The 25,595-nt window shown below is 46.6% G+C and overlaps 4 protein-coding genes across 14 annotated transcripts; 3 read left to right on the top strand and 1 right to left on the bottom strand.

Annotated features, from left to right (window-relative positions):
* Positions 1 to 37: 37 nt before the first annotated feature.
* Atg7 (Autophagy-related 7) lies at positions 38 to 3,362 on the top strand. The gene is made up of 8 exons (XM_018024596.2): positions 38 to 778; positions 846 to 1,308; positions 1,366 to 1,682; positions 1,754 to 2,054; positions 2,111 to 2,458; positions 2,519 to 2,634; positions 2,705 to 2,999; positions 3,067 to 3,362. Exons 1-8 carry the CDS (start codon positions 543 to 545, stop codon positions 3,130 to 3,132), a joined length of 2,142 nt encoding a protein of 713 aa, XP_017880085.1. The 5' UTR covers positions 38 to 542; the 3' UTR covers positions 3,133 to 3,362.
* A 314-nt stretch (positions 3,363 to 3,676) lies between these two features.
* Positions 3,677 to 10,841, top strand: LOC108624954 (transcription cofactor vestigial-like protein 4). 3 transcript variants are annotated; one of them, XM_018024585.2, is made up of 5 exons: positions 3,677 to 3,879; positions 5,070 to 5,278; positions 9,182 to 9,349; positions 9,700 to 9,903; positions 9,976 to 10,841. In XM_018024585.2, the coding sequence occupies exons 2-5, from the start codon at positions 5,221 to 5,223 to the stop codon at positions 10,053 to 10,055; spliced, it is 510 nt and encodes a 169-aa protein (XP_017880074.1). In that variant the 5' UTR covers positions 3,677 to 3,879; positions 5,070 to 5,220; the 3' UTR covers positions 10,056 to 10,841. The 3 variants fall into 3 exon arrangements, with proteins under 3 accessions (XP_017880074.1, XP_026669303.1, XP_026669304.1); XM_026813502.1 differs by lacking the exons at positions 3,677 to 3,879; positions 5,070 to 5,278 and adding exons at positions 6,046 to 6,574; positions 6,654 to 6,814; XM_026813503.1 differs by lacking the exons at positions 3,677 to 3,879; positions 5,070 to 5,278 and adding an exon at positions 6,821 to 8,344.
* A 4,336-nt stretch (positions 10,842 to 15,177) lies between these two features.
* Positions 15,178 to 20,499, bottom strand: LOC108624953 (sorting nexin-13). Of its 2 annotated transcripts, none has more exons than XM_018024582.2 (10): positions 20,408 to 20,499; positions 19,821 to 19,933; positions 19,647 to 19,746; positions 19,500 to 19,586; positions 19,289 to 19,413; positions 18,667 to 19,228; positions 17,036 to 18,601; positions 16,785 to 16,973; positions 16,510 to 16,724; positions 15,178 to 16,439 (listed from the first exon to the last, which is right to left on the bottom strand). In XM_018024582.2, the coding sequence occupies exons 2-10, from the start codon at positions 19,931 to 19,933 to the stop codon at positions 16,109 to 16,111; spliced, it is 3,288 nt and encodes a 1,095-aa protein (XP_017880071.1). In that variant the 5' UTR covers positions 20,408 to 20,499; the 3' UTR covers positions 15,178 to 16,108. The 2 variants fall into 2 exon arrangements, with proteins under 2 accessions (XP_017880071.1, XP_026669292.1); XM_026813491.1 differs by lacking the exon at positions 20,408 to 20,499 and adding an exon at positions 20,075 to 20,138.
* Positions 20,500 to 20,645: 146 nt separating this feature from the next.
* LOC108624950 (putative replication factor C subunit 1) lies at positions 20,646 to 25,067 on the top strand. 8 transcript variants are annotated; one of them, XM_026813499.1, is made up of 3 exons: positions 20,646 to 20,727; positions 21,793 to 21,890; positions 21,972 to 25,067. In XM_026813499.1, the coding sequence occupies exon 3, from the start codon at positions 22,052 to 22,054 to the stop codon at positions 24,737 to 24,739; it is 2,688 nt and encodes an 895-aa protein (XP_026669300.1). In that variant the 5' UTR covers positions 20,646 to 20,727; positions 21,793 to 21,890; positions 21,972 to 22,051; the 3' UTR covers positions 24,740 to 25,067. The 8 variants fall into 8 exon arrangements, with proteins under 8 accessions (XP_026669300.1, XP_026669297.1, XP_026669294.1 ...); XM_026813496.1 differs by having other exon boundaries at positions 21,532 to 21,890; XM_026813493.1 differs by having other exon boundaries at positions 21,489 to 21,890.
* The last annotated feature ends 528 nt before the right edge of the window (positions 25,068 to 25,595 follow it).

Raw genomic sequence — 25,595 nt, 5'->3', positions numbered from 1 at the left:
AGTGCTGTACCAACGATGAAATTATCTGGACGCAAACTAGACCGAATCCGTTCCTTCCCAAGCCGAGACTATTTATACGAGATGAATTATCGTTCTTCAAGTCCTGACGGAAGATAAAGTCCAACGCTGGAAATTGTATCTCGAAGATCTATGATGGACATCGATTCTCATAAAATTCAAGATGCTGAAGAAATGGAATCGAGTACGACGATCTTAATTTTTATGCTGTAAAACGATCGTCGTGTACAGCTGATTTTTGAAAGAGCGATTCATTGATACGAGCGCATGCGTGTGCAAAATTTCGCAAACGCATTTGGTGACCGGAGACTCATGGCACGGTCCGTGTCTGTCTCTTGGGCGATTCGATGAATCTCGCCTGTCTGTTGCTGCCGGTTCGATAATTATCAGCGATCGTAGAGTGGTCTGCGTGGATTTCTGATAAGCAGACCGGCCGTGGTCGTGCTTTGAAATTTCCGACACGCACACTTACTCGACGAACGTTTCCGTTGTTATTGTTGTCGTCACGTTGACACACATTCCGAATGAGAAGCCATCGGACTGTCCACAGGAGGACCGAGACGATGTCGAACTTTGTGAAATTCACGAAACTGAGGACGACCACAGATTGCACGTTCTGGGCGAAGTTCGCCGAGTTGAAGATAGACAAATTTAAGCTAGACGAGAAGACGGTGATCAATCTATGGGGAAGTTACAGTCTGCAATCGTTAAACGAAGACAACACCAATCCTTTGGTGTTGGATTTCACTTCGTTCAATGAGTAAGTCCGTGTTTGCAATGGAAATGAATCCGTCGGTCAGAGTTGACTTTATTTAAATTAATTTTAGAGACTCGGAGACGCTGAACAACAACTCGTCTGTTGTCTGCTTTGGACACATGATCAACACGAACACCATGGAAGCGTTCAAGCAAACCAATCCTGATAAGTTCATTGAACGCATGGGAAGGAACGTTCTCACCGAAATACAAGATGGGACTATATTGAAAAGCCCATGGAGGCTGTCCCTGTTCATAGTATTAGCTTATTCAGACCTGAAGAAGTATAAATTCTATTACTGGGTCGCGCATCCCACACCTTTTCGTTTGCCAGAAATGTACGATCAAGAACCACCGAGGTCGATCGACGAGGAATTCACGGAGGAACACGTGGAACAATTTTCCAAAACGTTTTTACAATTGCACAGCAAGACAAAGAATTACTTCACAGTTTTATTATCCAAGGATGGTAAACTGAGCATTGTCGAACTGGCAGTAGGTGTGGAAATCAATAGTAGCGAGAAGCGATTAGAGGTATTAAAGAAATGGACTTGAAATTAACACCAATATCGAACTTGACTATTTTTGTAGGAGTACAATGAAATTTATTTCGCTTTTTACGACCCCTGCACGGGTTCCAAGCCCGGATGGCCTCTACGAAATCTCCTGTGCTTATTGTGCTGGCACTGTCCCACGTATTTCTTCTCGAGAACGATTAAACTCGTCGCGGTACGAGGGAACAAAGCGCAGAGGAGTCTCGTGTTCAAACTGAAGACCAAAGAATACGGGCATGGAAAGGACGTGAGGGAGTCTCTGTTCTGCGGTCCGCTGGTCGGCTGGGAGAACAACGCGAATGATAAATTAGGTCCAACCATAGCAGACCTCTCCGATACGATGGATCCGACCAAGTAATTAAAAGATAAAAAAAACTCGACCACCGAGTAGATACAATGTAATTAAACGCATATCGTTTCGTTAGATTGTCGGACAGAGCCATAAACCTGAATCTGAAGTTGATGAAGTGGCGCCTGGTGCCCGATTTAGATCTAGACAAGATCAGCAATCTCAGGTGTCTTCTGTTAGGGGCTGGAACCCTGGGTTGTTCGGTGGCAAGGGTTCTCTTAGGCTGGGGCGTGAACAACGTCACGTTCGTCGACAGTGCGAACGTGTCGCACAGCAACACTGTGCGACAGAGTTTGTACAGTCACCAGGACGCCGTGAAACACAAGCACAAAGCTTATGCCGCGAGAGACGCTTTAATAAACATTCGACCGAGCATCGTGAGTATCAAAGAATCGAAAGAAGCTTCGTCACATTAATCGTACTAATGGCACAGAACGCGGAAGGTGTAGTTTTACACGTTCCGATGCCCGGGCACGTGGTGAGCGAGAGCCTGATGGAGTCTACGAAGCAGGCGTTAGAAAAATTAGAGGAGCTGGTAGAGAAGAGCGACGTAGTGTTCTTGTTGCTGGATTCTCGCGAGGCCAGATGGCTGCCTACGGTCCTGTGCGCTGCTAAGAATAAAATCGCGATCAACGCGGCTTTGGGATTCGATTCGTACACCGTGCAGAGACACGGCACTCGGGACGTCACCGCCGCGATTTCCCCGGACTTGGAATCCAGGAATCCCTGCGGCAGGGACTTAGGTTGCTACTTTTGCAACGACGTGACGCAGCCCGGAAACGTAAGCGAAGAGAAAACAGATTGTCCCGACAGGCGTAGCATATCAGATTTTATCTTACAGTCGCAGACCGATAGAACTTTGGATCAGCAATGTACAGTGAGCAGGCCGGGATTATCGCAGATCGCCGCAGGACTCGCGGTGGAGTTGCTGATAGCATTGTTGCAACACCCGAAAGGGTAAAAAACAAAGTCAGGCAAATTGAACTGGGGAATGATTCGTGGAAAATGAATTGTTTTGTTGGAACAGAGTCGAGGCGGAAGCGATAGTGGGTAACAGTAGAGACAACGTCGGTCCGAACGATACGGAATTGGTAGGCCTTCTGGGATGCGTGCCGCACACGATAAGGGGATCCCTGTGGAATTACGATACGCAATTGACGATCACGCATAGGTTCACGTCTTGCACGGCCTGTTCCGTAGCTGTGATCAGCGAGTACAAAAGTCGGGGTTTGGACTTCGTTTTGGACGCGTGCAACACCCCGAATTACTTGGAAAAGTTGTCGGGTTTGGAGGAGTTGCTTAAAAGGCCAGATTTAGACGAGGTACATCAACCGAATCTCTGTGTCGACGTAGAGTCGTGCCAATTTTTCATCGTATTTCTAATCGCAGCTTTGCTACGCGTTGGACGGTATGAGCGACGACGACGAGGACGATCAGGAAAATGTGATACCTTGAACGTGCACATTTTTCTCTCGGACGGACACGTTTCTCGCACCGCGGTCTAACAATTTTACGCGAAACGAATTGAAAACTGAATGGAAGCATCGTCGAATGCATCGATCATACTTTTTTTTAATCGTTGCGTCGGAGTACCTCTTGGCATCGTGATTTAACTTTCGTATGGAGATTTTATATGGAGTCGTTGAAACACGCTTGGTTGAAATAAATATTCGAACTCCTGAAAATTCCTGGGTAACTACTATCATCCCTCTTTTCTCATTCATCGAAGAGACGTAATTAAAAGACGATTCTCGTTCCTTTACAGATTCGATTCGAATCTGAAATCCCTATTTCTAATATTCCCGCGCCGAGAGTACACGAGATGTTTGTAATTAATTGTTGTGGGAGTCGGAGCGGCGTTTCTGAGAAATGGGATTTGATTTTGCGGTAAAAAAGTAAAAATCGTATCCGGACGAGGTTTGATCCGCGCGCGTGCCGAGGTTGGCGATTTTGTCGATAGAAGGCGCCGCGACGCTCGAGATGCCGGGCATTCCATCGTAATGTTTAAGTAGTGGGGACGTGGGGAAGTCGAGGCTGGCTCTCGTGTGTCAAACGGAGCCCGTGTGCGTCCGGCCCCGCATACCATTAGATTTTCCGTCGTTTTCAATGAAAATACGTGTCGCGGTTCGGTCCGACGTGCCAGCGGACGTCCCGCCGGACGTTTGATACAGCATTCGCCGGCCTGTCATCGCGAGATCAATCGTGAGTAAAGCATAAAAAGAACCACCACCTTAACTTCGATTTACCTTGAGGAATGCGTGGCTCGTTCCTTCCTTTTTTTTGTCTTCACGCTACGCCGCATTCCTCTATCGATTCCTGGGCTCTCCCGGCCGCACGCCGAAGGAAGGGGCCTCCTTCCTCCGTTTCGTCGGTGAGAATTCCTAATCGTTACCGATTCCACTAAAAATCTTCGTTCCTTTCATCGTTACCGTCGCGAAATTTTATAATCGTCCCCGTTGCTGGAACTCCGTTCGGGGTTTCGTCGACGAATCGCGTCGAATAAAATTACTCCGGCGATTAGATCGTGGAGGGTTTCAAAACCGGGAGTGGGATCATCGTGAAACAATCGGGGAATCGAATTTTATCGGGGAGAGCCGAGGAAAACCTCGGGAGAGTACGAGAGAAGTGGGGGTAGAGGAATTCGATCCAAATTACGAGATCGTTACGTTCTATTTCAATTAGAGTCAAAGAATTTTCTTATATATCGATCGTGTCACGAGTTCGCCGGTACAATTTACGGGAGACGGGGAACAATTTCGATTTTCTTTCGAACGGGATAAGCGGAAATCCGTGGGATGATTCTCGGACTGTTTAGGAGTCATTGTTTATGTCGTTAGGAATGAAATTGCGACGCCGGTTGCGTGGAAGTTTGGAAAGAGAGCAGGGGGCGCGATACGGGTGCAAGAAGAGGAACATTACGGTCAGCGACGGCCTCGAGTATCACTAAAATCCTTACACGAGATTCCGACGAACCGTGGCTGCTCCGAGTGGCTCGCGCTAGAGACGAACGCGTCGCCTCGCATGCAAATCGTTTGAATCGCCGTACGAGTCGATTACATAAAAATCGACCTATATCCCCGAGGGACTTCCTTTCCATGTCCGATGATACGAATGGGTAATCGTTGAAATTGGATTGAGAGGAGCTCGAGGCCGCCGCTGGCGTTAACGGTGGGTGGAGTGGGATCAAGCTGGGTACGCGTGGGGACTCGCTCGCGAAGCGGCGGCGGCGGCGGCGGCGTGGCGAGGACGGGGGACGCGGTGCGGGCCTCTGGTGAGGGGTCCGCATTCCACAGACAATGTCACGTTTTTTAATCCCCGTTTTACTTTATTTGCGCCTGGCATCGGCCGCGAGGAAGGCCCCCAAACAGTTAGCTCCCGACTTTTGTCCGCAGAGCTGAAGGATTCACGGGGGAACCGATTCGCGGGCGATTTCGAACACCTGGAGGTGCGTGCTACGCGTCTTCGAGAGTGAAGTTCGTTGTTTACCTCAAAGAGTACATCGGCGGAATCGAGGATTAGGAAGGATAGAGACGGGAAGAGGAGATGTCCGCAGTCGAAAGCGCCTTGGATGTCCTCTCCAGGGCGGCCACCATGGTGCAAGGTCAGTTTGCCTCGTGACTTACTCGCCGACTCGCATTCTTTGTCACCGTCGCTGGTAGCCAAGGCACGACGACCACGCGAAACTACGGCGGAGTTGGTTGAAAACAGTTTTCAGATAGCGTACCGTTTACGCGCGGTTCAAAGATTACGCCGCGGTCGCGTTACATATTTTGTTTTCATGCACGATGTTTTGCCAGAGGTACTCCAGTTAGCGCGATCCGATCCAATTGTCGGCACGGTCTCGCGTCCGTTTCGTAGCACCCGCTCTCCAATTGAGATCTAAGGTCATCCTGATTCTCGTGCAGGACGTGTGGGTTCTTTCGACGTCTCAGGGAATTCAATGGAAGGGACTGTTCACCGGTAAAGAGGATTAATCGGCGGGGGGGGGGGTTTGACGAGCCGATCGATGGAATCCGAGGGATTTATATAAGAGCCGGCGAGGAGCTCTCCTCGCATTCCTGCGAAATGCCAATTTCGCGTCGAATTAGATAACATTGTGCGCCGTTTATTTTAGTTTCGCCGCGTTCGCGGGCTACTCTCGCTGGCAAGTGAGCCCCGGCATTAATTTCAATTAAACCCGCGTCGCTCCATTCTGGACACGTACTCTTATTTAGAAAGATACCCTTTTGTATTCCTCGAAACGCTTCTCACGGCGAAGTGTGTCATTTTCGCAACGCGACGCGCGTGTAATCGACCGTAAACAATAGTCTCTTGACGCCGGACTGGTTGAATCGTTCTGTCACGATCTCGCCTTATTTCGGTAGGTTCATTCACGAGGAATGCGGCCCGAGCTCCTCCTTATTTGCGGAAGGTCTGTCGGCGTTCCGTCGTACAGGAAGTCGCAGTCCCTTATCGGGAATCGACTCACGAAGAATCGATAAGACAGATAAACTCTCTTCTCGTAAACTTTCCATTTTCTCGCTGCTGCTACGTCGGCATTGAAACATTTTTTTAGAGATCGGGAAAACGGTCGATGAAAATCGTCTCGGCGTATTTTTACTTATAAGAGAATTGACTCGAACGATGGATGTAAATGGTGAGGAAAAATGCGGCAGTAAAGTGTGACGCATTAGAGAGAGGGTTCCACTTTCGAGGGCAATCGGGAGCATGACGACGCGATGATTTTCATAAATCATCGAGCTGGTATCGGACGGCGTAGCGTAACGAGCGAGCTCTCGTTCGCTATAGTAGCCGCTCCGCGACTGTGTGGTTTGTTGCTGTGATGGAATGCTCGTGGCTCGAACCTGTTCCGAATACCGAGCGCAGTTGCGCGTGCACGCGGCCGATGGCGCGTTCTGTGAGTTTCTCCGGCCAAAAATACGTTCACCGGCTCGGCGAGCGATAGTTATCAACCTGATCGTAATGTCAAATTGTAGTTTAAACCGGCGCTGATGGATACTCTGTTCTTCGACCCGTTCCAGTCGTCGACGACCAAGTTAATACGGATTATCGATGGGAGGCACCGTTCGAAGGGACCTCGGTTCGAAACGTGCCGAAGCATCCGACGAATTCACACCCACGAAGCCGCGACTCGCTGGTTAGCGGACGTCTGATAACCATGCGCGATTACCTGGTCGCGTTGCTATTAAAATGCCTCGCATTCCAGCCCGATGCCTCACGATTTCTCGAGGATAACCACCTTGATCTTGCTTAGGAATCACGCAGCTGACAATAGTACACCCGAGATCGATACGTTTCAAGGTCGTTAACCTTCGCTACATTTTTTAGCCTCCGAGTGAATCAGACTGGCGACCAGGCCTTGTTCTCTAAAAACAGTAACGACGAGGATTTTCTGGAATCTCTGTTTGAGTACTTAAAATCCTTGAGCCTACTTAGAATCGTACCGCAAACACCACTCCTGTTCTTCGAAGTTCGACTCTCGCCAGAAATGCCATAAATTTTAATCGACGATACTCGGAAATTGTTTCACGGTGTGTCAAAATTCTTGGAACGCCGGGTATCGAATATTTTGTGGAACGATCTTTATCGAGCGAATTTTTCTCGCGAACGTGACGCGTAGTGCACGTGCGGCGGACGCACATGTGCATCCATCGATCGCGTACCTGCGCCACGGGAAAAAAAGGGAAAGAGGAAGAGGAAGGAAAGAGGAGAGCGAGCAGAAGTGCTGCTCGTTTCTTCACCGATTCCTTTCAGTAGCGACAGCCTCGAGCTGGTCCTCAGAGCAATTAAAAAAATAGAGGCATTGATCAGGACTTTACGACGAATCAGTCTGCGAATTTAATGGATTCATAGGAAAAAATCTGTAATGAATGGCCAATGATGTTCCCCAGACGTGAGACAAAATTCTTATTCATATTCGATTTTCTAGATGTTTTATTTTCGACGAAACGATGATGCAGTTGTAAGAACGTTTCGGGTGCATCGAGCTCTGCGTGAACACGTAGCCACCGCTGGATCCACGCGTGTGCATGTGTAAAAGGCGAGTTCTCCTCGAGTTGGAGGGGGTAGACGACGGGACGAGGCGGATGAATGAATGAATCTTAAGACAGTCGTGTAAGAGGGGCATTCACGAATCCACGTAGATATCGTCTGACTCTGTCTAGCCTTCGAGAAACCTCGGTGTCCAGCGTCCGAAAGCGGTTCCCGTGTCCACGAAACCGTTCCAATTTCAACGACGACGCTGGCGATCCCCGAGTTTAGATCGAACGCCGATGATCCCGGCGCCAAAGTCCAGTCCAAGTGCTCGATAGACCGCGTCGCGCCGCTTTCTTCGAGCTCCTCGAGGCCACCAGGACATCATGGAAGCCGCTTTCTTCGGCGAGCGGAAGATCCTCCCGTGGAAATGACGTTCCATAGCTCGGAACTTTGATCTCGAGTGCGAGTGCATCTTTCTGTGTACGATATTTCATGGGAACCAGTCGGTGGTCGGTGCACCGTTGTCCTTGAACTTCTGCAAACGAGAGACAATAGTCCCGTGTCATTTTTCCTGATATCGGTTCATGATTTCCAACGATTTTGGAGAACATGGAGGTATCGACGAGGAGGAGGTGCCTCTGGCAGCCGTGGCTCACCACAGACAACTTTCGGCCAGTGTACAAGCTTGGAGGTACGTTCTGGTTCGACCAGCGAAGGTTTCAGAAGTTCGTCCGTCGCGGTATCAGGAATTATTTCTGTTATCAGCAGGTTCTTCGATGTTCAAAGTGAGAATCAGGTGTACTTAGGTGATTCACTTGGCCATTCCGTAGAATTATTTCTTAACACCATTGAATCGATGATTCCCGATCGAATCTGTACTCTGTTTCTACTACTCTGCCCTGGCTAACTATAAATCAGTGAAATCCGAGGAAAGTACGTCAGGAGCCAGGGAGTTAATTGAACGGAACAACGCACGCGTTCGGTCCATTCATCTTTGGCCGTTGGCTCATCCTTCGGTTTTAAACCAGTTTGGTCTTCCTGGCGATCCTCTCACGGCTATTAGGCACTTCCTGCCTCGTCCTGGGAACCGGACTCGTCCCTCCCTCTTTCATTTCTCGATGCCTGTTCGTTCTCTCGATCGTTCGCAAGGGTTGCTCAATCGATTTCCGATGATAGACATCCGCGGGGACGGAAATACTTGACCCGTGATGTTTTATAAATAAATTGAGACAACAAGCTCAAGGATAGATCCTCTCTTCAGTCTTTATTAGCCTACGAACGTGGTGGTTCAAAGGATTCGAAACCCGGACCTAGCGTTTCTTCTCCGGGTTCGTCAATCATGCGAGACGAGAATTAGGGGTGGGCCTTAGGGTGTCTATGTACGATAAATCGGTAGGACCTCTGCTTTAATTACACTCAAGAATTCGACGCTCGTTCCGCGACTGCCTGGGCGAATTAAAAACGCAACGATATTTAAGATCTTCTTGTAAACGAATGAGATTTGGGAAATGGTTATTTAATTGAACAGAGGAGAGACCGAAAGCGTCGAATCTGCACCGGAAGCCGAGCAGCGCGTGGCGGAAGGAGCGTAGGAGGGACCCGATTCAGAGCGAGGCACTGGACATGACGGCGACGCGGGTGCATCACCACCATCACACCAGGCCCAGCGTGATCGTTCCGACCACGCCGCAACCCGGTAAGCACATCCGCACGGGTTCGTTAGAGTGTCTGCGGGGCTGCCCGTTCTTCTTGGCCTCGCGGGGGGCACATGTGTGCCATTGTCCCGACGCTTGGGGTGTGTGCTGTGACAATGCAGCGTGATGCACGTCGCGCAGATGCTTGCCTCGTTCAATAGAGGAACACGCACGGAGAATTTCCCGCGACCCTGAACAAAAAAAAAAAAAGAGCCAAACAATATTCACCATTTTTTATAAAACCGAAACGCTGGATCCGCACGCTTGCACGCTTTTCGCATGGACACGTCGAGACTAACAAAACGCAGCGTTGTACTTTTATGACGAATGACGAGAAGATTGATGTTACCAGGGACGACGATCGAAGACACGGCGGTGACGCCTACTCCGTCGCTGACGCCGTCGGCAGCGGTCGGTGGCCAGAGAACCGGGATCAGGACCGTGGGTGGGGTGAGCGATCCCGCGATCGACGAACATTTCAAACGATCCTTGGGTCTCGAGGAGTACGCGGCCGTCTTTAACGCCAACACCAGCGACAAGGAGGCCGGGCTCAGCGGTAGATTCTCTTAAGAACCTTCAATGTTGAAAATTAAAATTCAGGTCTTTAAACGTTTGTTGATATCCTCAGTGGACGATCATTTCGCGAAAGCTCTGGGCGAGACGTGGACGAGGCTGAAGGCGACCGGCAGGAGCAATGACTCGTCCTAACTGCCGGGGCAACTCGACCGGGGAAATCCTCCGCGCTTAATCTAGAAATTAATGTGAGATAATTAATTCGTGGGTGGAAAATGGTTGGAAGCAACCGATGAACTCTCTACTATTAACGTTATTATTATTATTATTATTATTATTATTATTATTATTATTATTATGTTATTATTATTATTATTATTATTATTATCATTATCATGATTGCCGCCTGGGCTCGGGTAGGAAGCAGGAATGAAAGAGTACCGAAGTGTCCTTTAATCATGACGAAGAATGAAACGTACTCGAGATTACATTCTCTGTACATAGACGCGTATTCTTTTATCATGCCATCATCGCTGTCCGGGAGGGCCAACTTTATTTATTATACGATGTTCCATACTGCCTCGCTAAATAATTCTATAGATACGCTCGGATCGATCCCTTCGCGCCGCTGCAACCAGACTAAAGATTACGATAACGAGATGGATAATCGACGACGGGATGGGAGGAACAAAAATTGCCGCGGCGAACGGAGTGAGAAGTATAACGAAGCGACGTACGTGATTAATTATTCGCTTGTTTATATAATATGTATATGTATATATATATAATACGTTGTACATATAAACCCGAGAGTGAAAGAGTGCGCGAGTGAGAGAGAGAGAGAGAGAGAGAGAGACGTCGACGGATAAGCGCGAAACCGTATAAATTGCGAACCGGTCGTTGCACAAAACTTGTAACACGTGTTCACCTTGTGTAACTATTATACATACATGCATACTGTATCGAGGCGAAGAGGAGAAAGGAGGAAAGAATGAAGAGATGCATAGAGAAGAAGAAGAAGTTTTTTAATACCGTCATTCGAAGAGAGTGTTCTTCCAGTCCTCCGGATCTTCTCCCGCGGACTTCGAAGATTGCTAAGAAGAGTAGTACTGATTTCAAATGGTGCTAGGAGGACTGACGCAAACCCCAGCACGCACAGAAGTCAGTACCTCTGCCTTCTTATCGGCTCGTTCGTTCCGTTCCACGGTCCTGTTAACACGTCTTTCTCACCGTAAAGCCGCGTCGCCCATTTGAACATAAGAAGATCGCACCGTGAAATTGCGTCGTTCCCTCGACGAGAAGATCCGCGCACTTCCGAGTTCGAACACTTGGAAAAATCCCGTTTTCGTCTTCCGGTGGAAAGATCACTTTTACCGAAACCGTCGACCGACTTACACGACTCCGGCCTCGGAGAAACTCTCCATGACTAACGATTCCGCAGCTTCGGAGACACGAATCGGAGGAAGTCGTTCTTCTTTTTTTTTTTTTATTCTGGAAGACGCCGGGCCCGGGAAGAAGGAAGAGAGGCTTTACGTGTCTAAGGTGGGCCCCGAGACCTAACCCAGACTGTCCCAGGAGCGCTCGGATGGCTTCCTATATGCAGGCAGCCTGTTCACTTGCCGTAAAGCAAAATGGTAACTTAATATTAGACTTGAATATAAGTACGGTAATCCCACACCAGAGTCCAAAGTAAGCCTACACCTACCCGCCGCGGCCATCCCTGGACCTCTCGGTTCCCCCTTACGAACGCCCTCGAGCGTAATAATACGACGGGATACTAGATATCGGTGCTCTCTGTGCTCCTAGGTGCAAATTGCGACCACCTATGCACGCTCTCTCCGCCTTGTCCCTCTTCCTGTCAACGAGATACTCGCCTGTCTCCGCCGCGAGACGACTCTCTTCCACTGAAACCGAACGAACCGTACGTTCTAACTGCTATTAATCAGCCGCGCGTCCTTAAACGTCAGTGTAGAATTTCAAGTTTGGGATAGGTCCTAGCCAGTACTCGATCCTCCGCGTTTAAAAATCGGACGAGTTTTCCTCGGTTCGCTCAGATCTATGGTAAAAAAAATGGGAACAATGACTGTCGGGAGAGTTGAATTTCTGCAACGGAGAAACAGCGTCCCTGGAATCGCAGAAACTCGATCTGGTTTTTCACGATCCCTTTTTTTCAAAGAAACGCCGCCGCGGTATCTGAAGTGCGACGACCTTCGGGCCGCGAAGAACTAGGATAAACCAGCGCGGTCTGCGTGTCTCTTTGGACGCGGAGTAAGCTAATCCGTCCGCGTATCATGTTTGCAGCCCCTTTAAAAGATACTGATACGCGAAAGTCGCACGTCTCAGCACTGTTTCTCCATTTGTCTAACGATCATTCAGAGCCGTCCTCCGGCCGTTGAAAGGCTTCTATCGGTGTTGGTTTCGACAGAGTCGATTAATTTTACTGTCCGTCGACGTTCGGTCGACAGATGTTTCTCGATAATTTCGATAGCGCGGTATCTGAGAACATGGAGAAAACGTGGTTTTCGGCAATTTTGAATTGATCAGCGTCAGGGGTCGAAGCAGCTGGAAATAGGCCAGTAGACCGCGAGCAGATGCTCGTGAAAACTATTACCCGTGCGCGCAGGTGTTTCTACGACTGTCCCGCGGAGGTTGCCCCTCCCCTCGGTAACCATCCCCAGCCTCGACTTTCTGATCCACCCTTGGTGGATGCTATAATTTCTCTCGTATATCATTTTGAAATGGGGGGAGGATTACGAGCGAATTAAATGCCTTCCGGAATGTCTCCTGCCGTTCCAAACTAGAAGCTCCTAGCTGAATCCTCAATCCATCGCGTTGAAAACAAAGAATAAACGCAAATTCTATGGAAATGATTAAAAATTGCATCTTAGATTCGGTGATTTCACGTTTCTGTTTAATTGAATAATTTTTATTAAGGCCTGTGATCCATTGTTGTAATGAGTGTTTTCGAATCCTGATGAATGTCGGCGAGGATTGTTCTATGGTGGACCAAGCCACCCCTCGCAGATGTTCCCCCTACCCCATAAAAAAAAGCGGAGATATCGATCCAAATTCCTATCTCGCCCTCGATCGAACCTCGTATCAAAAATGTTCGCTGCTGTTCTCGTAATTATCAATATCTTCGGTTCTCGACTGGCTCTATTCGTTATTCGACGCGATAGAGCTGCTTTTCTATCGGTCCGCGGCATATTACTGTTTGTTTATTTTAAGTCCCAGGCGTATCTTGTTTCGGAACCAGAGCCAGCTGACCGCAGCCCGGCTAAGTTTTCTCGTTTTATTCTCTTGCATTACGCGTCGACCGGGTGTCGATGGCGCGAATTAACTGAGAAAAAATCGACGCCAGCCGGATGCACGTAATTTCCACCAGAAACTTATTTTTAAATCCGTCCGCAACTGCTTCCTGCTGCGGGACGGAATTCTTTTCTCTTTTCAGTGGAGAAGCACTTTTCTGCGGCGAGCGAGAGGAAATTATTACGGAAGAAAGGATTGAATGGACGTAGCAACAGGTAGAGGTGAAAGTAATTAACCGATGAATGATAGTAATTAGCGGGTCGTGGGAAGCGGCGTTGATTCCGCGGTTTTAGGCGCGTGTCGACACCTCTCATTGCCAGCATCGAAATCCCCGAGCCACCCCCGACGCCAATGAAAATCTACCAAACTCTTGGAAGTATCGTGATCTCAAAGATGCCAGATAAAGTTCAATGATTCTCCAGAAAGAGAACGTCCCAAATGCTCTAGAATTATCAGTGTTATTCGTTGATATTCAATGAAGTACAAAATTTAATTTCAGCAGCCTGAATTTACCTGATGCAGAAATTAAGAATATCCCATTGGATGCTGGTGACGTCTATTGAGGGAAAGTAGCTGTCCGCCACTAGAATAAACACCAAAGAAACACGGCACTTGACGTGATCGGGATCCAGTTATTAAAATCGAACTAGGAACGCGGGACTTTCGGCGATCGCGCACTGGACGCATCCCCCGACGCCGACGCGTTCTCGGGGACTGGGTGACCCCCCCGAGGAACCCGGAAACGGTAACGGCGCGAGCAGGACGAAGACTGTAGAAAAAAAAAAGCGGAAACGGAATGTTTTCGAGACACGCGTGAGGACAGAAGCGGCGAACACGAAGGTTCGTAACGAACATGGGACTCTGGACACGACTGATCGAGTGACCGAGGGGGTAGCATTGTAAGAATACCCCTCCTCGTGCGCTTGTATAGAATTACGTGTGTTGATCGCGCATACAGCTCTCCTCTCCGTCCCCTTTGGTGTTTCGCGTACGGGCAAAAAGGGAGCACGAAGGGAGAAGAGTGGCTCCCCCGTCTCCCTCTCTTCTCGTTCAGGCCTTTCACCGGTGCGTACTATACCCACCCCGTGTGCCCCCTCCCGCCTCGTAACCCCCTTCGAGGCGTCCTCTCTCGCGTGCGTGAATCATGCATATCGATTTTCTTTCGTTACGTACGCAGTACCACGTCGTTCGGTAGCTCTACGCCCCTGACGATACACGTATTCCCCTCTTCTCGCGCGGAGGGAGAGACCCCGAGCCCGGGGGCCGAATGGAACCCCTTCTGAAAACGCGCGCCCAGCGCGATTCTTTTACCCACAATGAGCAGAGACCAGGAAACGAGTGCTCGGATCGTCGAGTCCAGTTCCTCGCAGGGTTTCAGAGGCTGTTCCTCCGGTTCTCTGAACCGCGGAAGTCGTAGAACCAAACGAGTCACGAATCGTTCGTCTGCGTCGCCGATAATTTATTAAATCTCTTACCTTTCGTACAAACGAAGGATATCGAAGAAGGGAGGGTATCGCTGTTAATGGAAAATGCAACTCGCGTCGAGTTATTTTTGGGAATGTCAGAGAGGGAAGTCCGAGGAAGGAAGTGAATGAAGAAAAGAAGTCTGGAAGGGACTAAAATGGTCCGGTCTGGACCCCCTTCCTCGAACGTTGAAAGCCCTCAGAAAGGATCCCCCCTCTCTCTCTCTCTCTCTCTCCTTTTTTTTTTACCCGAGCAAAATGTCCCCGTATGACGCGAACAACGATGAGACGATGCTCTTGTACCCCTTCTCTTTCTGCTAATGTACTCCCCCTAATCTGGTAGCAGCAGGCCCCCGGTAATAAAGTTTCTTTGTTTTTGCTCACTCCGTTCTCTCGTCGCGAGTACCACTGCTATTATTTAGCACGATTAATCGATTCGGGGGTAATTTACTGGTTCTCTTTGTCAAGACTTTCCTCCTCGGTTGACCTAACTTCCGGCACGAATCTCGCTCGTACGTCGGGTGAAAGAAAACGAAAGACAACAGTTTTATAAACAATTTCTTTAATAATAAGTAAACGATGACAGATATGGCGCTCCAACACGATAGAAATAACATTAATGTAATATGTACAATTGTACGACATTTACAACGATTTTACACCGCCGTTAACCAACGACAGAGGAATTAGATAAATTAATTAATAACAGAAACCTATAGCTGCACTCTTTTCGAAGAGAATCCCCAAACGATTTTTCAACTAAATAAATATACTGTTCGCTACGTAAGTGTAATACGCGTGTGAAATGGCACGACACATTGAAAATCTTGCGTTCCTTTTGGCGAATTAAGTATGTATACAGACCCCCGCATTTGCATAATTGCTAGACAGTAGAATTGGTCATCTATAGTTTTAATACACGTGTAAAAAGTGTTCGCTCGTTCGTGAAGTACATCAGTTGAAATGCAAACTGGAATGCTTAAATATAGGCAACGCCTCTACGAGGTAAAGTCGAAGAGTGATCCGTGAAACGTTTGCGCGACCTACTTTTAAACATATACATACGTATATATATATATATATATTTATATATAAATCGGCGATTATTAAACCCGATTAAAAGTGCTCGAATTGCTTCGTGTAAATCGTTTATTAGAATTATATTTGGCCACTGGATTACTGCGCTTACTGTAATTCGAATATACAATAATATTGAATAGAAATCGAGATTGCGAATTCTGTAGAGCCTCGCGCTTTCGTACGACGAACTTTCGATTTGTTCCCTTTTCCCCGTGTTATTTATTGCAACGTGATTCGGTTACCTTCCATCTTCGATCGCGTCCTAAGTATTTTAGAATCTGTCTAAATTATATAAATAATTCCTAACTTTGAGACCGTCAAAAATCGTTCTCGCCACTGGTTTAGGTCTTTGGTGCTGAGTACGGTCGAAGAACACAGAATAGAACTTGTCGAATCTTAAGATTTCTGCATGTATCTATGCTGCACCCTCGGCGAGGTCGAGTACAGCTTCCGAAAAACGTCTATCAAGTTGTTCTGAGGGAACAAGGTCTCTATGATCCCCTCGAGGAGCACGTATAAAAGCCTCCTGTTAAGCACGGGCCGCTGGAACAGTTCGAACACCCTCAAAAGACCTCTTCTAGTTGTTTCACTACCTATGATATGTTTCAGCTCGTCGGAAAGGCAGGATAGAAGAGCGACCTTGGCTGCTACCCTCGTTCTGTTCTTCATCTCCGCGTCCCTCGGCGGTTTCTTCTCCGCTTTCACTCCGTTCGGCCAGAAACTGTTCCTATCGATCGTACAATTGATTAAACGACGACGATTCGTTGACGATACGATACGAAGTGCGAGATATTTACTTGAACAGTTTCAAGTAGCCAGCTACCCTGGCCGGACTCGTCAACAGTGAAACGTATTCGACTATCCTTCGATTGACTATGTCCCCGAACATCATCCGAATGATCTGCCTCAATAACGTGACGATTCTCCGCCTGAGCCACTGGTTCCTCACTTTCAGATCGAATATCTCGTCCATCAGAAGTAACATAATCCGCAGAGGAATGTTATCGTCGGTCTGAAATCCAAATCAATTAGATCGTTCTAATTAAATCCAATTAGTGCTCGGATTAAATACCTCGACGTCTATACCAGCGCCGACTTTGGTGTTCTCGTAAAAAGCGTTGGGCTTCTTAGGATTACCGAAGAATTTGCTTATGTTGTCCATCACGCCGTCGACCGTGTTCAGCATATTGTCTGGCATGGTCTTCACGGCTTGGGTAACCGTTTTCATGGACGTTTTCAACGGGTTCATCAGAGTGTCTATCTGTATTAAACCGAGAGTTAAATATCTTTTTAAGGACGTAGTCGTGTGTCGGTGATAATTACCGTTTTCGATATCTGCCCTCCGGTGACGCCTTTGTCGTAGTCTCCTTGTTCCAAAAAACTGAGTAACAAATTCTGCAAGCCCATGTGTCCGTCGACGACGGTCGGCCTAGTCAATTGATACAACCAGCCGTTCAGCATGACCATTCTCCTCTCCAACACCGTTCTCTCCATATTGTGAAACGCTTTCTTCGCTGGGAACGGAATTTTCGCGAGATCATAATACTTCTCCTTGATCTTCTGATAGAGGTTGTAGAAATCCGAGTACCTCCTGTAAATGTGCCACTTCTCCTGATAGCCCGTGTCGTAATTCTTAGTCACGGCGACCGCGTAAATTCCGTAAGTCTTCCCGCGATCGTTTACTATCCCGGTCTCGATGATCTTGGCGGTGATCTCGAACTTCCCTTGCTGCAGCTTCTTTATCGCGTTCTGATCGTACGTGTTCTCGTCCAACTTTACAAACTGATCCGCGTTCGACTCTAAATAAAACGAAACGTCTTTCCCCTCGCTGATATTGTCCGCGTCGATGCTCGCAGCTTTCCTCAATCCTTTTAACGTCCTTGTATTAACTTCCGAGTCGGCTTCGTCGGCCGATTTGCTCTCGTTAGGCTCCGCGATGCTGGCCAGACTCGTAGACGAACTAGATTTCAATTTGCTACCCTTTAACTCAGCAGGCCTTGTCTCGTCGGCTTTATAAATCTCGGACATCTCGTCCAGAGTTTCCAATTCGTTGTTGGTACTCGACAGACTGATACTGTCCAAGGATTTAGTGTCCTCCTCGGACGTTGGATCTTTCAACAGATCTAACTCGGCGAGGAGTCTCACGTAAGCCATGGATCTCTTGAAACCTGGGAGGAAACGATCTTCGCTCTGCAGTTTCTCGTAGCAGCAGGCACGAAGGTCGTCGAACCACGTTTCCTTCACGTGTTCCGTTTTTATCCTCGTCAACAGAGTCTTCACTAAAGCGTCGTCTAATTGTAATTTCAGGGACGCCTTGTCGCTGAGGTATTGCTGATAGATCTTCGCGGCTGCCTCTTTCAAGTTCTCCAGGTCGGGGTTCTTGCGCTTGGTACCGATTATCGGAGCTGCCTGAGCCGCGTGCAATTTCTGCAGTTCTATGTCCGATATCTGCTGCTCCGCAGACACTCTCCAACCGTAGATATTCAGATAAAAGTACAAGTACGATTCCGCGTTTATGGAAGTCATGTAATCGATGAAATAACTGAGCGCTATGTTATTTTTTAATAATTCGTCCAGGGGCAGGTTCACTAGCTTCTGGCCGGGAATGAGCAACCGGTTCCATTCGGGCTGAGCACCGATCCCGTCGGCCTCCGACTCCAGACCCTCTTGCATACCGATGATCCTGGTCTCTAAGATCTTCTTCACGTATAGCAAACTGTTTAATTGTTGTTTCACCGACAGATCGTCTTCCCTACCGGAATCCTTGGAACGAAGATGAGCTATCTCTTTACAAACTATATTTTTCGTCGCCGTCAACTCGTCTAGGCTATCCGTCACTCGGATCACCGTTAAAAACACGTCGCTGGGTAAACCACCGTCCTTAGCGCACTGAAACAACGAACGAATAAGATACAGAATTCGTTGAAACGCTTCGTAGGACGATTTCTGCTTACCAGCCATATACACGCCTGATTAATATAATCAGGGTCAGAGAACAGATCCAACAACGGCCTAATGATCACGTTCACTAACAACTCCCTTAAAATAAATCTCACAGTCAGACAGTCGAAGTCCCCCTTTGGTAACACGAGATACAACAAAATCTCGGATATCTCCCCGAGGAATTCGAGCTCCTGGGTGGTGTTGGTGCACACCACATCCCTGCAGATCAGATTGTTCTCCATTTGCACCTCCAGATCGAAGAATATCTTCTCCAACGATTCCTCCTCCCTCTCATCGTTACTGTCGATAGGCTCGGTCAACGAGGAGAGATTAGGGACGAAGAACTTCGACTGGGAGTACCAGGACACATCCGTTTCGCTCTTGTTTCGCCTGTGCGTGGGCGTCTTTTTCGGAGTGCCGCCGGAGGTGCTCGAACTGGAGCTACCTTTCTGCAATTTCTTCGATCGTAGCTGCTTTATTCTCGCCCTCGCTTGCCGGTACAACCTCACGTGGGAGGCTGCGTCGTCCACCAAGCGAGTAGTCAAATACGGAATCCAGTCCACCCCTTTTACCCTGATAGGCAAATCATGGTTGAACAGGTAATTTTCGGAACGCTTTAATCGTTCGACTTACCGGTTCGCGATATTTATAGCGATTTTTTGGGCCGTATCGCGAACGGAATATATGAACTCTTCGTCGTCCGTAATAACGTTGTACCATGGTTCCACGTAATCTCTGATAACGAAATCTAATATTTCCTACATAGGAGAATTGGCAAATTGCTTAGCATAGAATCGGGAGCTATGATAAAAGGTAGTGAAATATTCTTAAATCGACTATGTACTTGCAGGGACTCGTCAATAATACGGCTACCAGTGATTCTTCTATCTAAAGTAAAGGTCATCTTCTGCTTGGACAGATCTAGGATATACTGAAACAAGAATCATCGTTAGATCGTCAGATTGGAACGTTGGTCACTGTGTAGTTTTACCTGCCGTAACTTTTCAGTCTTCTTGTTTAAGTCTTCCCTTTCAGAATTAACAACATTGTCGAGGTTTGCACCATACATTCTATATACACAAGTGATTGTTCTGTAACCAATGGACTCCGTTAGTCACCATCGAGAAATAATGAGAGACGGACAGAGAGAAAATTAAGAAAGTACCCTAAAGTTAAGGCTAACAGACAAATGAACAGTTTCACGATCAATCCAATTCCAACCAGATATATGAGTAGAGCAGCCGCAACTCCGATAATTCCATATAGTGGAACGTTCATCTGGAAAGTAGCAGAAGCTGATACAAATAGTATTTGAAACCACGCCGGGAAGCAAGTTAACTAGGAATGTTTGATGACCCTTAACTATAGTACTCGGCCTCCTTGTGTTATCGCTAAGCTGGACTATCATGCATTTCTTACCGAAACATCTCTCCCAGTATCGGTCCCCCGAATTCCCTCGATATCATTACCATATCGTTTGGTATCATTCAAGAAACGTCAGGTCAACATTTCAATGAGAGAGAACAGAGGGAACGACGCGGGTGCTACGGGTAGAGATAGGCGGAGGCACTCCCGGATTCGATAAGAAACAGGAAACCGGGCGCAGGGATCGTTTCGAGTGCGTGCTAAGCGTGAGATTTGCGCACGTTGGAGCGAACTCGAGTAGCCGACGGGAGGATACGTCCTCCCGTCTGTTAAATCCCGAGAACGTCGATCGTTGCGGATATAAGGCCGCGAGTGTTGTCCACCCACCTTTGGATCCCCGGTAAAACGGTCGTGCACATACAGCTACGCACATATTGCGGTCCTCGTACGATTCATCGCACGAAACTGGTCAGCTAATCAACAGTTTATTTACATGTTTGCTGCGGTGCATTAATTCACCGAGTACGTCCGACGACATATCTGCGTTCCTTTAATTTCGTATGCCGATGATAGAAGGCGCTTCCACGCGGCACCTTTATAATTTTTTTTTTATGTCCCTCGCGTTCTATAGTCTGAAAATTAATTGCTACTTTTACTTTTTTAGGAGTATCGATTCTACCGGGGATTTACACGTCGACGTCGGCTCGGTAAGCAGGTAAAATAATATGTTTTCATACTGTGAACGCAGTAGTAGAGGTCTACTTGTTTCACCTTATCGAATCCGTCGCGTGCGACTTAATCCGACTTCCTATGATAAATATTTATTCCTTAACTTAAGCGTGGCTAGCACGTGACGGGAAAACTTCTCTGAGAAGTATAGATAAGATTTCACAATAGGAGACTGTGGTGACTGTCTCTTCACTTGTGTACATTTCCATAAATATAATATACTCTGAATAATTAATATGTCTTCTGGAGTACGCCAGACGAGATACTGATAAATTCTACAAAACGGAATGATAGCTAGTATCTGTACGAATGTCGCGGGTCACCTATTTTTCTTCTGCGCGTGCCGCATTTTTCCAACACTTAAAATAACCTTCGCCGATTCTTTTTAGTTTATTGAATGATTAGAAACTTTGCTAACTGCGTTTCTGGCGGATGAATAGAAACGGCCTTGTACAAGACTTCAAAGAGCGTTACACAAAACGTGTAACGGATGTTTAGAAAGAATGCAAGATTAGGAGAGGAGTTATTTTATTTTGGGAAGTGGGAATGATTTATTTCTTTAATCGATTGTTGGGTCTCTGCAATGCAGAGCCGACCACTTGCCAAACTACCGGAGATCGTGCCAGAAATAATATTAATATTTTGATTTCCCGAACGTCGATAGAATTCAACTGCAGTATTTACATATACTGTCTAGACTTTAATCTAAGTACTAATTTATATCATTTAATATCGTAAGAAATGCGCTTCCTCAAGAATGAAATATTTAAACACGCGGCAAGGTCTTCGACGAGCCGTGGAACGAGCCATCTGAGAGTGAAATGGTAAAACTCGAGAATTTACCGACGCTAAAGCTGAAAGTCACTGGGACGTGTCGACCTTCGTAAGCAGGATCATTTAATTTCCGTAGAGTGCATATACTTACTTCTCTAGATTTCAAACAATTTCAAACTCAAATCCGTCAACGTATACTTTGACCAGTCGCGAGGAGTTCGCTGTTTTGGTGGTGTACTGTTTCTAAACAAACCACCTTTCGTTTATAGTAGATAACTGTTCCAATAACCCGATGGGATTAACGAGACGCTTAGAGGGATAGGATCCAATCCACAAATGTTAAATCGCCTCTTATATATTCCGAGAGGTACGTATTCTATCGAACGACGAAGTGACCGGTTCATACTTTTCAACTGCCTCATCACCGTCTCGTATCTTCTTTTCGTAGATCTGCGTTTAAACATCGTTAAATCGTCAGGGTAATCGCTCTCTTTAAAACCATAACTTAAAACCATAAACTTTTGCAAAATGATGGACAACTGTTGCGCTCCGCAATGGGCTGATTTTATGCACAGTCCTCAAATGTTCTGCGAGGACTATTTTGAAAAAGAGCACGAGGTACACGAGCCTCAAATACACATGAAATGTATTAAAAAATATAACTTTCCTACTCCAAGTAAAGACGTTCATGACGAGTCGAACAATGAAACGAAGTTTGATGACAGTTTGGAGGACAAGCCTCCTGTAAATACTGCATATTTTATACCCCATGACCCTAAAAAAGAGAATATGAGGAAAGAGAGTCTATTGAGGAACTTGAAGCTGAACGAAAAATCCAACAAGATTCACCAGACTTGGAGCGTATCTATAACAGAATTGACTTCTACGTTCAAAGTATCGACAGCAGAAGATAAGAACAAGCCTATGTTACCAGAAAGGATCAGAAAACGACTGATGGAGCCAAGAAAAATCCAGCCAAGAAATGTGAAGAAGGATAATTTACAAGGGAAGAAACAAGCAGAGACTGATATTCCAGAAGAGAAGTTGTCTGATAAAACCGCACCTAAGACAGACAATAACTTGAAGAAGCGCCGTTCGTTTGGTAGATCTCAGCCAAAAGTGCTCACTTGTCAGTACCGCAGGAAAAGTTTGTTGAACTCGACACGTTCCAATAAATTCGTCAGCCTCGCAGAGGCAGTGTCCAAATATCAGAACGGAACACCTCAGAGATTCCGTACTCTCAGCAACAAGCCGGCGAACCCATTGATGAGAATAAAACGTTCTTCTATGAAGCTGACTCTCCCAGTTTCACCAGCGTTGAGGTGCAAAAAGAGAACCAGACAGACTACTGTACTGAGCCAGGAGGAACGAGAGAAACAACAGATAGAAGAGCTGAAGAAGAATCAGATCAAGGCGAAACCAGTACCGGTAAACATTTTAAAAGGACCTTCCGTTTTAAAGAAGGTGCCTAAAAAACCACCGACGATTGCAGAGGAGTTTCATTTCTCTCAGCCGAGGAAGAAGACGAACGAGGACAAGGATCAAGGAAACACCGGGCCTGTTACTCATTCCATGAGCGCTACGAACGTCGTTGAAGACAAAGATGATTCAGAACCAATTTCTAAAAGAACACGACAGTCCTTGCATGCGAGCGTTAAAGAGAAATCGAATAATAAAGAACAGAAGGACGATGCTATCACACGTTCAACCAGTTCTTCTAACGTAACTCTAAGGAAGGCGAACATCTGTACAGATTCTCCTGGTAAGAAAACTCGTCACACTGTTCTGCACGTGAACGTGCAGGATAATAAGAAGGAACAGAAAGCTTCAGCTCCCGTCGCTCGTTCTACCAGTGCTTCAAACGTAATTGCAAAGAAGGAGAACATCTGTACGGATTCTCCTGGCAAGAAAACTCGGCACACTTTGCCCGTGCAAGAGAACAAGAAGGATCCGAAAACTTCAGCTACCGTCACTCGTTCCACCAGCGCTTCAAACGTAATTATAAGGAAGGAGAACATCTGTACGGAATCTCCTGGCAAGAAAACTCGGCACACTTTGCATTCGCAGGATAATAAGAAGGAACAGAAAGCTCCCGTCGTTCGTTCCACCAGCGCTTCAAACGTTATCGCAAAGAAGGAGAACAGCAACACGAATTCGTCTGATAGAAAAACGCGGCAGACTTCCCTGCAAGAGATTAACGAGAAGATAAAGAAAGGCGGAGTTTCTGTCACTCGTTCGATCAGCGCGTCGAATATAAAAAAGACGAATGCCTGCACCGATCTCTCTGTGAAGAAAACGCGGCACGCGGTTCTGCATAAGAGCCTGCAAGAGAAGCAGCAAAAGAAAGGAGTTCCGATAGTTCGTTCCGTCAGCGCTTCGAGCATCAACCGTAAAAAGGAGACCGGGGAATCGTCCAAATGTAATTTCGAAGCTCGTAACAAGGAATTCCAGGCAAAGAAAGAAGAGAAGTTGAAAAACTTGCAGGAGATGAACAAGATAAAAGCGGAGTTCCACGCGAGGCCTGCGCCGAAGTTCGCGAGATTACCGTTCGCGGTCAAGGAAACGAAGAAGAAGCCGGTGATCACGACTTGCCCGTTCAGTTTCGAACAGCGGAACAAGAACTTGGCCAAGAAGAAGGAAGAGCTCGTGAAGCAGAAGCAAGACGAGGCGACGAAGACTTATGTATTCCATGCGAATCCAACGCCGAACTTCAAGCCTGTCACCGTGCACGGATGGTCCAAGGAGAATTTACGAAACAAGGAGAAGGACACGAAGGAACCAGCGAAGAGAGCGAAGAGCTGTAGCGATCAAGAAAACAGGCAGCCTAACGTGATGATTAATGCAAATAAGAGACCAGAAACGAAGAGTGCGAATAAGCTTCAAAATAATAAAGCAGTAAAAAATAATGCAGACACTGATAAATTGAAGGTTGCCAAGTTCGAGTTGAAGACGGATAAGAGGGCGAAGAACAGGACAGAGTTCGATGAGAAATTGAAAAAGAAGGAGCAGGAAATGGCGATGAAAAAGTTTGAGGAGGAGAAAAATAGATTGTTGCAGGAGAAGATGGAAATAGCGGAAATACGGAGAATGATGGAGACAAAGGCGAGGCCGATGCCGGTCTACAAACCCATGGTTGCTGTCAAATCCATGAAACCACCGACCAGCCCTCACAGTCCTGCGCTCGGTGTTCGAAACAGAGCAAAGAGCGCTTCGTAAATCTTCATAGCTGTATCGCACGACTTTGCCTGTGTTCCAGATGTAAGTAACACAATATTTCGGTAAGATAAATATTTGAAATATATAGAATATCATAATAAATGTTTTTTTTTTTATGAAGAATTGGTGCAATTTAAGACATATCTTCTTTACACGGTGATAACAGTTGAATAATCGATAAATAAGTATTTTAATTCGTTTTATTTCCTCGGTTCTGTGTTGATCGTTTTGAATACCTAGCTATTGATAAGATTAAATGGTTGCTCGTATCCTCCTTCGTATCACATAAAATATATATTTTAAATATAATAAATTTGTATGCCAAGAATATTGTATAGCTTCAACAACATAGTTTAATTTATTTCGAATGTACAAAGACCACACTATCATACATCTACTTTCGTTTTGAATTCGCTTCAGTCCGATGAATAAAAAGTCAGTTCAGCGTCGATTAAAAAACGTTCGATCAGCAGGAATTTCGTTTTCGTATATGCGCGTACACGTATTTAAATGTCGCAGATAAAACATCTCTCGATTAGTTCCGTTGACAAATATGTCGATTTTTAGATAGCGGCATTTTTCCCTTATATATAAGTACAGTATAAAAAACTGAAAAGTCGTTTATCAAATCCGTACAGTAGAAAATGAATATTGTAGACTGGTTTGCTTCCATTCGAAATTCTAGGCTTTAACTATTAACACGTTTCTCGTAGGAGTTATAAATATTTTATATCTTTAGAAATATCGTTTATAAATTATTCGATGTAACACAAAAAATTACACTCGTCGACGTGCGCGTCTTCGATCGGACTCGTACATCATAAATCGCATCGTACGTTTGCGATTACAGTTAAAT

Source organism: Ceratina calcarata, unplaced genomic scaffold, assembly GCF_001652005.2.
Source record: "Ceratina calcarata isolate Rehan_Ccalc_2016 unplaced genomic scaffold, ASM165200v1 scaffold336.2, whole genome shotgun sequence".
Classification (NCBI taxonomy): domain Eukaryota; kingdom Metazoa; phylum Arthropoda; class Insecta; order Hymenoptera; family Apidae; genus Ceratina; species Ceratina calcarata.
This window is presented reverse-complemented; position numbering and strand designations above follow the sequence as displayed.